This window comes from Euleptes europaea, chromosome 1, assembly GCF_029931775.1.
Source record: "Euleptes europaea isolate rEulEur1 chromosome 1, rEulEur1.hap1, whole genome shotgun sequence".
NCBI lineage: Eukaryota > Metazoa > Chordata > Lepidosauria > Squamata > Sphaerodactylidae > Euleptes > Euleptes europaea.
In genome coordinates, this window is record NC_079312.1 from 3,380,672 (window position 1) to 3,397,066 (window position 16,395).

The 16,395-nt window shown below is 43.8% G+C and overlaps 1 protein-coding gene across 1 annotated transcript; it reads right to left on the minus strand.

The window, feature by feature from the left end:
• Positions 1–7,956: 7,956 nt before the first annotated feature.
• LOC130493437 (zinc finger protein 665-like) lies at positions 7,957–15,054 on the minus strand (the record flags this gene model as incomplete). The annotated part of the gene is made up of 4 exons (XM_056867175.1): positions 14,995–15,054; positions 11,905–12,031; positions 8,562–10,061; positions 7,957–8,225 (listed from the first exon to the last, which is right to left on the minus strand). Coding segments are annotated over exons 1-4 (1,956 nt in total), but the record flags the coding sequence as incomplete, so codon positions are not given.
• Between the last annotated feature and the right edge of the window lie 1,341 nt (positions 15,055–16,395).

Consider the following 16,395-nt stretch of genomic DNA (forward strand, 5'->3'; position numbering starts at 1 on the left):
GATGCTGTACCAAACGCCCTCCTGAGCATGCGATGAGCGCTCCCCCTCCTTCACTGACCTCGGGGCTCTCGACTAGATGACCTCCGAGGTCCCTCCCAAATCTCTGTTTCATACCCCGGCCTCGACTGAACAAGCAACACTGTATGTAACACGCTTGGCTTAGCTACTTCAAACGTCTTGCTTTTCCTTTGAATGCCTTGAAGCGGGGCCAGTGCCTTTCGAGTGACAAAGTTCTTGGAATTGACCCCTTCTTCCTGAGAAGTGGTATGTTACCTTATTCAGTTAGTCATCTACTAAGCAGGACTCCACAACTTTACCTTCTTAAAAAAGCAAGTCTTTTTATTGATATACCTCAATGTAATTATGTGTGTGTATATATATATAGGTATGTGTATATGCAACTATTACAAAGTCGTAATGTTCAGTAACAATGTATACAGTAAAGCAAGCAAGTTCTACATACTATTCAGTTTTAAAATCCAATACTTAAAATATAAAGCAGTCTGATTTAGTTCAAAGTATCTAATTCACATTATATATATATATATATATATATATATATATACACACACACACACACACCAATACCATCTTCTGAGACCCCCTGAGAGAGAGGTCTAGCCTTTCTGTGCCTGTATGTATACTGTATACTGTTTCAATCCCCTCTAATGAGGTTGTCAGTGATAATCACAAAAGTCTCATTTCTACTGCACATGCTCAGTGGCTTCCCCCTCCATGACCAAATATGGACCTCCTCCTCTATCAGGATCTCCTGTTATACTATCTACAACTAGTTTTATCGTTTTACCATCATTTCATCTATAGCAAAATCCGGTGAGATTGAACCCATTCATTTATCAATAGCATCACGTTTTCATGTTTAAATCAGCATCTCAATCAGCGTATTTCTAGATGACCCTTTGCTGCACTCATATGGAGTACTAATTGGATAATTACACACTCATCGCCATGAAAATATAGTACTCAAACACCTGTTCTTTGAACTCGGTTCAATGCTGAGAATACGTTTCTCATTGCCTAAGTTGGAAAAGGTCACAGAATGAGAAGAAAAAGACTGCTGCACATCTGTGCTGACAGTATTTTGGGACAAGCTGGCAAAAATGAATTTTACTAACATAGTGAACAAGTTCTAATACAATTTTTGTAGTTTTAATTATTGTTAAAATATTGTATTAATAAACTGCTTAGACACTTCTCCGGAAGTCCTACACAGTGGTGGGTACACTTGTGGGGGTGGGTGGGAATGAAAATAGTAATAGTAGAACGAACAAATGTAATAAGATGGCGAAGAATGTATTCTGGATTGTCTTATTTTATCTACATGTAATTCTTATTACGTAATTTTCTATATTTTTGTTTTTTGTATTCATTTTTTTATTTGAAAAAATAATAAAAATTTATAAAAAAGGAAATGGAAGCCTCTGCTGTTTTGTTTGTTCATATGTGTAGCTAGATTTTATAGTGAATAATTCTACATATGTACAACACCAATATCATAGTACATGTGTTCTACTATGTCAAAGCCTGTAACAATCTGTGTTGCTGTGTCCTTTCCCCTGCATTTTGTTTTGTCTTTCTCCCCCACCCCTTTTTGAACACAACCACTCTTTCTGGGTTTTTTGCCCCTCTTTTTACTTTGGAACTCCCTCCCTAGGGAGAGTCAACTGCCTCCCTCCCAAACATCAACATGTTCCCCTGGGGGCACCTGAAACTGCCCGTATGTCTAGAAAGCTATCCAGGAGAACACTGTGGAGTTCTGCCCTGAAGCTCAGCAGCCAAACGTCAACATGTTTCCCTGGGGTACTCCAAACTCAGGGAACAACAATTTTTCATAGGGAAGAGAGTGATAAAACACCCACATTGCCAGCAAAGCGGAGATTAGTTTCATGCAAGAAGATGACCATATGCCCTGCTGCCAGAGAAGGACAAAATGGACTGCAATTTGGATGGACTGAGATAGGCAATAAACTAGTGAGACATGTGCTCTAATGTGATTAGATAAATGGGTGCCACGGCATCACGAGGGCTTCACTTCCCAAACTCAGGATTGGGCAAGGGAATCCTGCCCAGCTAGGAGAGCAAGGGTTAAAAGATCTGGTTCCCTCCTTCCCAGCCTAAATGGAAGTTCTGCCAGTGTAACAACGCGAGCAAGTCCCACGAGGCACATACAGAACAGGGGAACAACTGCCCTGTTTTGTGTCTCAGAGAGCCTTGCAGAGATGAACACAGGAGAGGATTCTGGGACAGCGACCACCGCAAATGCTTCCAAGGAAACCTTTTTGGGAAATGTCAGGGAGTGCCAACAGGAGGACAGCAATTAAGCCGTGCCAGGCTAAAAGACAAAGATGCCTGTGATTTAATAAAATTGTGCAAGAATATTTCAAAAAACAGTGAACTGTAAAGCTTAAAATAACAAAGGCGAAATCAAAAGCACTAATAACACAGTAATAACATTCGTTCTGATTACCAAATGTTACCTTTCCAGCTGCAATCCTCCAGCATTCAAAGAGGGTAATCGCACCCAGTCCGGGAAATGTATGGGAAATACCTTAAAAGCGATGGTGTTGGATGCGAATTCCTATTCTCCCCAACACACCCTCCGGCCCTTTTAGCTTTTGCTTCCGTTTCTAACGTCTCTGAAACATTTGCTTTCAAAGCGCACTTCCCAGAAATAGTGCACACAAAAGAAAAGGGTGTGTGAAGGGAGCACCAGGTAATCGTGACGTTGCTTGTGTTCCCCCCACCTCCCCCAGCTTTTTGGAGCGCATGCATGGAATCGTTCATGCATCAGGGCGATAGGACGATGGGCTGATGTGTCCCGACACTTGTTTCTCGCGCACGCAAATGTTCACATGGGAGGTTTTGCCTTGGATTTGCCACTCTCTAGATCACTGGTTCCCAACCTGGGGTCCGTGGACCCCCAGGGGTCCGTGAGAACTAAATTAAGGCCCACGAAGCAAAGTTATAAACCCATAATAAATTAATATTTTCAATTAAAAGTTCTCTATTATAATATATATATATTCAAATATTATTCTAAGTTTAATGTTTAACTAACAGTTATGATTAAAGTTTATTTTCAAATTCTCGGAATTTTTATTTTGATCCTTGGGGTCCCTGAACCGAACAAAAAAGTCCTAGTGGTCCCTGGTCAAAAAAAGTTTGGGAACCACTGCTCTAGATGCACATTTTCCCCAGCCATATTCTCAAAACTCAAAAATAAGCCCCCGTGCAGTTTCAAGAATTCTGATGGGGAAAATGTGCATCTAGAGAGAGGCAAATCTAGGTTTTTATTGATCCAACAGCAAGTGACTGGAAAGACGGGGGGAAACAAGTGCTCGATCTGCAGCCTGGCCATTTAAAATCAAGAGCTTATGAGAAATGGTGCTTGGGTGGGATTGCATGCCACCTCTCCTTGACTCACAGTTGTAGGTCAAGGCGAGGCGGCACATGTACCCACCCCAGCAGCATTGCTCATAAGCATCTATCAGAGGCCATAATGTGGGTCGCAGGGCTCCCTCCCCCTCCCTTGGAGTTCCAAAGTTGTGTGTTTTTGTTAAGTGCCGTCAAGTCACTTCCGACTCATGGCGACCCTATGAATGAAAGTCCTACAAAATGTCCTCTCTTTGACAGCCTTGCTCAGATCTTGCAAATTGAAGGCTGTGGCTTCCTTTATTGAGTCAATCCATCTCTTGTTGGGTCTTGCTCTTTTCCTGCTGCCCTCAACTTTGCCTAGCATGACTCTCTTTTCAAGTGACTCTTGTTGTCTCATGACTTGACCAAAATACGATAGCCTCAGTTTAGTCATTTTAGCTTCTAGGGTCAGTTCAGGCTTGATTAGATCTATTTTTTTTTAATTTTTTTATTTTCATAATAAACACCCAAAAAAAAGAAAAGAAAAAAAATATAAAATATAAAATATATACATAAAAAGAAAAACAAAAATTATACGTTCAGCGCACTATTTATCCACTAATACAATATTCAAATCACTCTATAAGCCACATCGTGCCCTGAATCCAAATCCCATCCCTCCACAAGAACTGTGGAGGTTTGATTAGATCTATGACCCACTGATGTTTTTTTTTGGGGGGGGGGCAGTCCACAGAATCCGTAACACTCTCCTCCAACACCACAATTCAAAGGAATCTATTTTCTTCCTATCAGCTTTCTTCACTGTCCAGCTTTAGCACCCATACATAGTAATAGGGAATACGATGGCATGAATTAATCTAGTCTTGGTGGCCAGTGACACATCCTTACACTTCAAATATTTTCTAGCTCCTTCATGGCTGCCCTTCCCAATCTCAATCTCAATCTCCTTCTGATTTCTTGGCTGCAGTCTCCCTTTTGGTTGATGTTGGAGCCAAGGAATAGAAAGTCTTGAACAATATCAATGTCCAAAGTTAGATGGGGGGAAAACCCTCCTGCCATAGGGTGTAGCCAGGCAGCATTTTGCGCGCCTGCCTCCCCCCACCCCATTTAGGGTCCCAGCCACTCGCCCAAGTACAAGGCATAAAAGCCACCCAGGACCTCCATAAACCCACATGCAGATGTCTCACCCCCCTCTTGGAACCACGTCCAGGGCACCACCTAAGGCGAGAAGTTTCAGGTTTCATTGATCCAACAAGAAGTCATGGCACGTCCTTCCCCACTTTCCTGGAAAATACACTCAGCTTCCATGTCCCTTAGCAACGTCTCAACGATCAAGCCTCCCTTTGTCCCAACGGTAGGAAAAGCAGATGGTTAAAAAAAACGGAGGACGGAAGCCAAACCGCCACCAGAAAAAAAGAGTAGTGATCACAAGAGTGACCAGGTGACCTGAGGTGGTGGGACCAGGAGGCGAGAAGTTTCAGGTTTCATTGATCCAACAAGAAGTCATGGCATGTCCCTCCCCACTTTCCTGGAAAATACATTCAGCTTCCATGTCCCATAGCAACGTCTCAACGATCAAGCCTCCCTTTGTCTCAATGGTAGGAAAAGCAGATGGTTAAAAGAAAAAGGAGGACGGAAGCCAAACCGCCAACAGAAAACAGAGAGGAGTGACCACAAGAGTGACCAGGTGACCTGAGGTGGAGGTGGAGGAGGTGTGACCAGGAGGGGAGGAGTCAGAGGGCAGCTGGGAAAGTGGGTGTGTGCAGAGAGAAGGGTCCCCAACGTGTCTTGGAGTTATCGCACCCAAGGGCAGTACGTTATAGGAAAGGAGTAAGTTTTTACATCATCATAAAACTGTTTTGGGATATTACAGGCATTATATGCTCCCAAGGAGCCCTGTGGCGCAGAGTGGTAAAGCTGCAGTACTGCAGTCGAAGCTCTGCTCACGACCTGAGTTCGATCCTGACGGAAGTCAGTTTCAGGTAGCCGGCTCAAGGTTGACTCAGCCTTCCATCCTTCCGAGGTAGGTAAAATGAGTACCCAGCTTGCTGGGGGTAAAGGGAAGATGACTAGGAAAGGCACTGGCAAACCACCCCATAAACAAAGTCTGCCTAGAAAACGTCGGGATGTGACGTCACCCCATGGGTCAGGAATGACCCGGTACTTGCACAGGGGACCTTTACCTTTATATGCTCCCAAACTGGTTTCATGACCAAAACAGGAAAATGAGGTGTGGGGTGGGTGGGGAGGAATGTTACGTATTAAAAAGGGTTGTGAAACGTTTGCCAGGATGGGTGCGATAAGCCTCAAAGTCTACTCTTTCCAAGCATCGGCATGGACAGACAGCAAGTCTGACCCATAAAAAAGGCACGGAAGTAGACTGAAAATGCTAAACTTTTACGACCAAGGGTCTGAGTTGGCCTGAGTTCATTTGATCAATCAAATCCGTCGCTGGTGATGTCACTTAACTACGTGACCACATTACCAGCCAGGTGACCCAAGAAGGGTCAGAGTGAGATAAAGGGGAGGGGCTTATTTGCAGGCTAAGCCCTCCCACTTCTCAAAGGTGCCAAGGCTCATGATTTCATCTTGGCTAATTGGATGGGATGTGGCTCCACAGTTCTCGGCCTTGGGAAACTAGAAAGGAGTCAGGATAAATAAAAGCATAGGCCTCCCAGCACCTAGACACTTATCTCATTTGCAAAAGGTCACAGCTTGCTGGATCTCAAGCAACAGCACAGTTGTTTTCCAACTTTGACTGTTCTATTATAGGTTTGAAACAAAAACCAATGTATTTCTTGAACAAGAAATTGCAGTAAGGGACTCTGTTTATGACAGGAAGGAGAGTCACATGAACACATGAAGCTGCCTTATACTGAATCAGACCCATGGTCCATCAAAGTCAGTATGTCTACTCAGACCGGCATCGGCTCTCCAGGGTCGAAGGCAGAGGTCTTTCACATCACCTTCTTGCCTAGTCTCTTCAACTGGAGATGCTGGGAATTGAACCTGGGACTTTCTGCATGCCAAGCAGATGCTCTACCACTGAGCCACAGCCCCTCCCCTGAACCTGGAGGGCAGGTTAGAGGCAGGACGTTAGCTGGCTACAACATTTTTCTACAGGCATTTTTTTTTAAAGTAGCAGATGGCTGTCTCTTTGAGTCAGTGAGGGAAGGTGCCCTGAGTTAGTGATTGATTTATAATACATACTAAGGATTGGTTACTGTGATTTTAGAGAGCAGGATCCAGGGCACACATTCCTAACAAATGGGGAAATCAGATTATGATTCCAGGTGACCAACAGAAACCTGGAGATCACCCATGGAAGTAAAAGGTAGAACAAGGAAGGTTTAAATAAAATGGAGGAGAGGAGACCAGCATGAGATGCTTTAGGTCCCCACTGAGGAAAAATGCAGAGCTGGGTATGTTTAGCCTATGAGAAGAAGACTGAGAGGGATATGATAACTATCTTGAAGTACTTGAAGGGCAGTCATATGGAGGATGATGCCAAGTTGTTTTCTGTTGCTCCAGAACCAGTGGGTTGAAATTAAATCAATGAGTTTTCATCTAGACGTTAGGAAGAATTCTCTAACAGTTAGAGGGTTCCTCAGTGGAACAGGCTTCCTCGGGAGGTGGTATGCTATCCTTCCCTGAAGGTTTTTAAAAAGAGGTTAGATGGCCATCTGTCAGCAATGCCAATTCTATGACCTTGGGCAGATCATGAGAGGGAGGGCATTTATATGGTTTCTCGCCAGTATGGATTTGTCGATCAGTAGCTTGATTTCCTCTCTGAGCAAACCTCTTTCCACACTCCAAGCATTTATGTGGTTTCTCCCCAGTGTGGATATGTTGATGGTAAGTAAGGTGTGACCTCGAAGCAAAGCTCTTTCCACACTCCAAGCATTTATGTGATTTCTCCCCTGTGTTTTTAAATTTAAAGTTTTTAAATGTCAAAGAGTCAACCAAATTTCAGATGGGAGGATTCGGATTCTATAGATATTTTTCCACTCCTTCAAAGCTTCCAAATTCCAGGTAAAACAAAAGAGTTCTTGTTACTCAGATTTTAGAACAGTAGGTATTATTGCTTTAATATCATTGCTTAGATGGTAATAGATAGGGGAGAACTGAGCCTAAATTCCAAAGAGATGTTCACGGCAATGGTTCCTCCTCAAACCAGACGGGACCTCAGCCAGGATTCCAAGAGTCGCACGATGGCTCTCTCGGCAAAACTGGGGGTCAAACCGTACTTCGTGGGCAGCAGGAGAAATCCTGTCTCCCAATCCACTGTTTAGGATCGGGTAGAGGTGAAACATTAACTTCAAATTTGAACAAATCTTGGTTCTCTTGGGAGCCCCCAAGAGACATGGCACTCAGTTCAGCCCCCTAGCGGAAGTGGCTTGTGTGGATATGTTGATGTCGAGTAAGGTGTGACCTCGAAGCAAAGCTCTTTCCACAATCCAAGCATTTATGTGGTTTCTCCCCTGTGTGGATATATTGATGTCGAGTAAGGTTTGACCTCGAAGCAAAGCTCTTTCCACAATCCAAGCATTTATGTGGTTTCTCCCCTATGTGGATATGTTGATGTTGAGTAAGCTGTGAACTTGAAGCAAAGCTCTTTCCACACTCCAAGCATTTATGTGGTTTCTCCCCTGTGTGGATAGGTTGATGTCGAGTAAGTTGTGAACTTGAAGCAAAGCTCTTTCCACACTCCAAGCATTTATGTGGTTTCTCCACTGTGTGGATATGTTGATGTCGAGTAAGGTGTGACTTCGAAGCAAAGCTCTTTTCACACTCCAAGCATTTATGTGGTTTCTCCCCAGTGTGCACTCGTCGATGAAAAGCTAGGGAACCTCTCTGAGCAAAGCTCTTTCTACACTCCAAGCATTTATATGGTTTCTCGCCAGTGTGGATTCGTCGATGAGTAGCTAGATTTCCTCTCTGAGCAAAGCTCTTTCCACAATCCAAGCATTTATGTGGTTTCTCCCCAATGTGGATTTGTCGATGAGTAGCTAGATTTCCTCTCTGAGCAAAGCTCTTTCCACAATCCAAGCATTTATATGATTTCTCCCCAGTGTGGATTCGTCGATGTTGAGTAAGCTGTGAACTTGCAGCAAAGCTCTTTCCACACTCCAAGCATTTATGTGGTTTGTCCCCCATGTGGATATGTTGATGTTGAGTAAGCTGTGAACTTGAAGCAAAGCTCTTTCTACAATCCAGGCATTTATATGGTTTCTCCCCTGTGTGGATATGTTGATGGTAAGTAAGGTGTGACCTCGAAGCAAAGCTCTTTCCACACTCCAAGCATTTATATGGTTTCTCCCCTGTGTGGATATGCTGATGGCAAGTAAGGTGTGACCTCGTAGCAAAGCTCTTTCCACATTCCAAGCATTTATGTGGTTTCTCCCCCATGTGGATATGTTGATGGTAAGTAAGGTGTGACCTCGTAGCAAAGCTCTTTCCACATTCCAAGCATTTATGTGGTTTCTCCCCTGTGTGGATAGGTTGATGTCGAGTAAGTTGTGAACTTGAAGCAAAGCTCTTTTCACACTCCAAGCATTTATGTGGTTTCTCCCCTGTGTGGATACGTTGATGTCGAGTAAGTTGTGAACTTGAAGCAAAGCTCTTTTCACACTCCAAGCATTTATGTGGTTTCTCCCTAGTGTGGATTCGTCGATGAATAGCTAGGTAACCTCTGTGAGCAAAGCTCTTTCCGCACTCCAAGCATTTATATGGTTTCTCGCCCGTGTGGATTCGTCGATGAGTAGCTAGGTAACCTCTCTGAGCAAAGGTCTTTCCACACTCCAAGCATTTATGTGGTTTCTCCCTAGTATGGATTCGTCGATGAATAGCTAGGTAACCTCTCAGAGCAAAGGTCTTTCCGCACTCCAAGCATTTATATGGTTTCTCGCCCGTGTGGATTCGTCGATGAGTAGCTAGGTGACCTCTCTGAGCAAAGGTCTTTCCACACTCCAAGCATTTATGTGGTTTCTCCCTAGTGTGGATTCGTCGATGAATAGCTAGGTAACCTCTGTGAGCAAAGCTCTTTCCGCACTCCAAGCATTTATATGGTTTCTCGCCCGTGTGGATTCGTCGATGAGTAGCTAGGTAACCTCTCTGAGCAAAGGTCTTTCCACACTCCAAGCATTTATGTGGTTTCTCCCCAGTGTGGATTTGTCGATGAATAGCTAGGTGACCTCTCTGAACAAATCTCTTTCCACACTCCAAGCATTTATATGGTCTCTCCCCAGTGTGGATGCGTTGATGTTGAGTAAGGTCTGACCTCGAAGCAAAGTTCTTTCCACACTCCAAGCATTTATATGGTTTCTCCCCAGTGTGGATTCGTCGATGAGCAGCAAGGAGACAATTCTGAGCAAAGCTCCTTCCGCACTCCAGGCATTCATGTGTCTCTCTGTTATGGAGTCGTTGATGGCCAGAAGAGTCTCTCTTCCAACCCAAGCTCCTTCTACTCTCCGAGTATTTATCAGATTTCTCCCCTGTATTAATTCTTCTGTGTGTATCAGAGACCTGGGACTCAGCACCCTCTGCAGAGGCAGAGCATTCATTCGCCCTCTTCCGTTTTTTTCCAGTGTTTCTTTTCTGCTCTTTTACGTTGAATAGGAGGTGTTTGGGTTCTTTCTCGGATTTTTTCCATGGACAATTAGCCTCTGGAATAAAGAAAAAAGACTGGTAAGACATTCAAGGAATAGCGTAATCAAGAATAAAAAGCCGTTAATGGCTCTTGATAATGACATAACAAAATCCCTTGAAGGGGAAAAAACTCCTGCCCTGTATTAATCTGTTGCTGATTTTGGTGGGTAGCTCTGTTATGGTCTTCCTCTGACCTGAGAAGTGTTCTCGAGATATTTTTGAGTGGCTATTTTGATGCTCTTCTTGTGCCCATGGCTTTTTAAATTGATCAGTTAAGAAGAATTTAGGATCTTATGCTAATGTTTTTATTTTTGAGCCAACTTGAGAGGGCTGTGGAGAGGCAGCATACAAATAAATCAAGCCGAGCACTCTATAAACATGTCCAGCTAAGCCAGCATTCCCCAACCCCCAGTTTTAACTTCTCTTTCACCCTTCAGAAAGCTTTCCTGGTCATTCTTTGGGCTGTTGTCTCCAGCTGGGGAAATTTATCCCAAGAGGAGTCCCACACACTTCCACCACACAAGTAAGCAGATATCTGCTGATCTCTCTCTTCTGCATCTTGGACAAGCAGATCTCCTGCTCCTTCCAATGATGATATGCAATCTGGTTTGGGAACCAGACATCCTTCTTTGGGAGAAAGAAGCAAACGGGTGACTTCCAGACATCCCAACGTTGAAGAAATATCCAGATTTTAAAACCAAGCCTGAGCCCATACATTGCCACCAGGATACGGTATCTTAGCCCCCTCCCAAGGCAAACAGGATCCAGCAACCCAGTCCACTGTGGCTCTGACGAAGAGCCACTGTCTAAGGGCTCCTCTCCCTTTGAAGAGACCCCACAGTCCCTCCAAGATGGGAACAGGTGGTGATGATTCCCAAAACTCCCATTTACATTTTTTAAAGACATATCATCTGTTTTCTGTATTGAGGATATTTTTCATACCACTCAACCTGAAAAGTGCTCAGAACGGCATACATTGTCTTCTCCTTCTCTCCAGCCCAGAACAGGGAAACAGCACCTGCCCAACTGACCTCAAAAGCCAGGCAGGCAGGAATTCAGCAAGTGAAGCTCATCATGACAGAGCCAAACTTCCCCTGCTAAAATCCCATTTTTCTTACTATGTTCTTCAGGGATCTGCAGCCTCATTTACTCACTGTGAGCCATGCCTAAGCCTACAGTGGCGCAAGTAGAATGAACAAAGCAAAGGGACCCCAAATCACCCCCTCTGCCACCCCACACTTTTCTTCCCTCAATTCCTATGCGAGGCTGTAATGTCCTTGAGGCTAGCAAATTCTTTGAACTTTAGAAAATGCATATTGAGGGCTATGTATCAATACAAATTTTATTTTCAGTGCTCACTTCCATAGCTGCTCTGAAAGACCAAAGAGGATGACCTGTTGACATCCCAGAAACTGTTGTTGAGGACAATCCCCCTTCTGCCCTGCTTTCCATGGATTTTCACCTGCACTGACGATTTTGCTCCCCCTGAAGAACAATGAGCCCACTCAGTCCTTCATGGCCAGTCGGGGGTAGGCCTTCCTCCTCTGCTGTGTTCCTTTTCCTTTACAAACTAGTTTACACACTGATATTTACAGACTCCAGTACATATGCAGAACAACTTCCCTTCCCTGCCTAAGGACTTTGTACATATCCCTTCTGAGAATATCCATCGGAAGAGCCCTGGAAGTCGGGGAAAGTACGTCAAGTCACAGCTGACTTACTAAATACTAAACAGGGCCAACCAGGCTTAGCTTCCTAGATCAGGCTAGCCTGGGCCATCCAGGTCAGAGCTGGAGCCCTTCTTAGGAGGAAAGACTTTGGCCTTCAGCATCTGTGAATCAAGGGAAAGGAGAGCCTTACCCAGAGAGGCCACATTCTGATAATTGGCCTCCATGACTTCTTTGTGAATCCTTCTTTGGTCCGGATCCAGCAGAGCCCACTCCTCCTCAGTGAAACGAACACACACCTCCTCAAAGGTCATCAGACCCTGAAAAGAGAAACAAACAAATATCTCTCTGGTTCTTGTAGGTTATCCGGGCTGTGTAACCGTGGTCTTGGAATTTTCTTTCCTGACGTTTCGCCAGCAACTGTGGCAGGCATCTTCAGAGTAGTAACACTGAAGGACAGTGTCTCTCAGTGTCAAGGGTGTAGGAAGAGTAATATATAGTCAGAAAGGGGTTGGGTTTGAGCTGAGTATTGTCCTGCAAAAGTATTGTCCTGTAAGTATCAAGATAATGTGCTAACGAGGGTATGGTATGTTAATATGGAACCATTGTATCCTGAAGTGATCTGTTAATGTGTGTAATCCAAAACTAATCTGTATGGCTATTGTTGAATGTTGTCTTTGTCTGGAGGTTTTTCAGGGCAGGAAGCCAAGCCTTATTCATTCTTAAACTCTCCTCTTTTCTGTTAAAGTTGTGCTGATGTTTATGAATTTCAATGGCTTCTCTGTGCAATCTGACAAAATAGTTGGTAGAATTGTCCAGTCTTTCAGTATCTTGGAATAAGACCCTGTGTCCTGTTTGTGTCAGTCCATGTTCAGCCACTGCTGATTTCTCAGGTTGGCCAAGTCTGCAGTATCTTTCATGTTCTTTTATCCTTGTTTGTATGCTGCGTTTTGTGGTCCCGATGTAAACTTCTCCACAGCTGCAAGGTATACGATATACTCCTGCAGAGGTGAGGGGGTCTCTTTTGTCTTTTGCTGATCGTAGCATTTGTTGTATTTTCTTGGTGGGTTTAAACACTGTTTGTAGGTTATGTTTTTTCAAAAGTTTCTCCATCCTATCAGTGACTCCTTTAATAAATGGCAAAAATACCTTTCCTATGGGAGACTGTTTTTCTTGAGTTTTCTGATTTTTGTTTGGTTCAATGGCCCTTCTGATTTCATTCTTGGAGTAGCCGTTTGCTAGCAGTGCGTGATTTAGATGGTTAGTTTCTTCCTTGAGAAACTGTGGTTCACAGATCCGTCTTGCACGGTCCATTAATGTTTTGATTATTCCTCTTTTCTGTCGGGGGTGGTGGTTGGAGTTTTTGTGTAAGTAGCGATCTGTGTGAGTTGGTTTCCGGTAGACCTTGTGACCTAACTGAAGGTTTGATTTACGGATGACAAGGGTATCAAGAAATGGGAGTTTACCCTCAATTTCCTTTTCCATGGTAAACTGAATGTTTGGATGGATATTATTAAGATGGTTTAGAAAGTCCATTAATTTTTCTTCACCATGGCTCCAAATGGTAAATGTATCATCTACGAACCTGAACCAGACTGTAGGTTTGTAAGGTGCTGATTCTAATGCTGTCTTTTCAAAATATTCCATGTAAAAGTTTGCTATTACTGGACTGAGTGGACTTCCCATAGCTACTCCATCCATCTGTTCATAAAATTCTTGATCCCATAGGAAATAACTTGTTGTCAAACAATGGTGAAATAAGGCTGTTATATCTTCTGGAAAAATCTGGTTAATCAATGAGATTGTGTCTTTAACTGGAACCTTGGTAAAGAGGGATACAACATCAAAACTGATTAATATATCCTTTGGATTGAGTCTTAACGGACTGATTTTGTTGATGAAGTGAGTTGAATCTTTGATGTAAGAAGTGGTTTTTCCAATGTGGTCCTGTAGGAGGGTGGTCAAATATTTAGCTAATTCATATGTTGGGGAACCAATGGCACTCACGATGGGTCGGAGTGGAACGGAACCCTTATGAATTTTAGGTAGTCCATATAATCGTGGTGGTTGTGCTTCAGTCTTGCATAGTTTTCTGTGTGTGTCGGGATGAAGAGTGGAATTCTTGATCAGAATGCTAGTTTTCCTGGTAATTTTGCAAGTTGGATCTCGTTTTAGTTTTTTGTATGTGGCAGGGTCCAGAAGTTCCTCAATCTTCTTTTTGTATTCTTCTGTTTTCATGATCACTGTGGCATTGCCTTTGTCAGCTGGTAGAATAATGATTTCTGGATCTGCATTGAGGGTCTTGATGGCGTTTCTCTCCTTGCGTGTTATATTGCTAGCAGGGGGCTTTGCTTTTCGTAGAATTCGTATACCTTGCAGCTGTGGAGAAGTATATCGTATACCTTGCAGCTGTGGAGAAGTTTACATCGGGACCACAAAACGCAGCATACAAACAAGGATAAAAGAACATGAAAGATACTGCAGACTTGGCCAACCTGAGAAATCAGCAGTGGCTGAACATGGACTGACACAAACAGGACACAGGGTCTTATTCCAAGACACTGAAAGACTGGACAATTCTACCAACTATTTTGTCAGATTGCACAGAGAAGCCATTGAAATTCATAAACATCAGCACAACTTTAACAGAAAAGAGGAGAGTTTAAGAATGAATAAGGCTTGGCTTCCTGCCCTGAAAAACCTCCAGACAAGACAACATTCAACAATAGCCATACAGATTAGTTTTGGATTACACACATTAACAGATCACTTCAGGATACAATGGTTCCATATTAACATACCATACCCTCATTAGCACATTATCTTGATACTTACAGGACAATACTTTTGCAGGACAATACTCAGCTCAAACCCAACCCCTTTCTGACTATATATTACTCTTCCTACACCCTTGACACTGAGAGACACTGTCCTTCAGTGTTACTACTCTGAAGATGCCTGCCACAGTTGCTGGCGAAACGTCAGGAAAGAAAATTCCAAGACCACGGTTACACAGCCCGGATAACCTACAAGAACCAATGAACTCTGACCGTGAAAGCCTTCGACAAAATATCTCTCTGTTGTCACAGATAACATAAGAATTCTTCCCCTTCTAAGTGCAATCCAAAAGGACGATGTTTATGTTCAAGACTCAGACCTCCATCAGATGTTTTCATTTTCAATCCAGCAAGCAGGAGAAATAGCAGCCGAGGAAAAACGACAGAAAGAGAGTCTCCTGGGCCTACAAAGCACCCAGGGGCATGAGCCGCATTTCCAAACTTACCCGATCAGGCCGCACGGAAGTTGCTTTCCCTCTGCCAGAAAGAGACGGCAAAGAATCCATTGTTGCTTTTAAGGCACCACCTGGAAGTATAAAAAGGTAGCTCTATGGCACTTTATGCTCTCCTAGTACTTTGCCTTTCAGTTCCTTGAGGGGGAATGGAATAAGGTTCTCCCCGTATTGGCTCAGGGTTGCAACTATCCTTGCATCCCTATTTCGGATAATTTTTTGCTTCCACACTTTTGACAAATCTAGTCTTAATCATTATCATATACAAAACTGTGGTCTGTCCAGAATCCATAAGGAAGAACTAACAGGCCCTACTAAACCCATGGGCAGAACCACAGGTACTACCTTTCACAATGGTGGGCAAGAAGAGAGCCTTGCGACTAGTGGAATACCAAACACTTCCCTTCTTGACTTCCCAGCTGGGCGACACAGTGAAAAGAGGCCACTGACACATCCTCTCCATTAGAGTCACCTCACTTCTTCTACAGTCCTAGCCCAAAGATATTATTGCATCTTACTGAGAATCAAATATAGAATCATAAGATCGTCGAGTTGGAAGGGACCACCAGGGTCTTCTAGTCCAACCCCCTGCACAATGCAGGAAATTCACACCTAACTCCCCCCCCCACACCCCTAGTGACCCACACTTCATGCCCAGAAGATGGCCATGATGCCCTCCCTCTCATCATCTGTCTAAGGTCAAAGAATCAGCATTGCTGACCGATGGCCATCTAGCCTCTGCTTAAAAACTTCCAGGGAAAGAGAGCTCACCACCTACCGAGGAAGCCTGTTCCACTGAGGAACTGCCCTGTTAGAAAGTTCTTCCTACTGTCTAAACAGGAAGTCTTTTGATTTAATTTCAACCCGTTGCTTCTGGTCAGACCTTTTGGGGCAACAGAAAACAACTTGGCACCATCTTCTATGTGACAGCCCGTCAGGTACTTGAAGATGGTTATCATATCCCCCTCTCAGTCTTCTCCTCTTCAGGATAAACATACCCAGCGCCTTCAATCTTTCCTCACAGGACTTGGTCTCCAGACCCCCCTCACCATCTTTGTTGCCCTCCTCTGGACGCATTCCAGCTTGTCTACATTCTTGTTAAGTGGTGGTGCCCAAAACTAAACACAAAGCTCTAGGTGAGGTCTAACCAGAGCAGAGTAAAGTGATACCATCACCTCACATGATCTGGACACTAAACCTCTGCTGATGCAGCTCCAGATCACATTTGCCTTTTTAGCCACATCATCACACTGCTGGCTCACGTTCAGCGTTTTACCTACTAAGACCCCAAGATCCTTTTTGCACACACTACTGCTGAGACAAGTCTCCCCCATCCTATAATTATGGATATGATTTTTCATGCCTAAATGCAGAACTTTACATTTATCTCTGTTG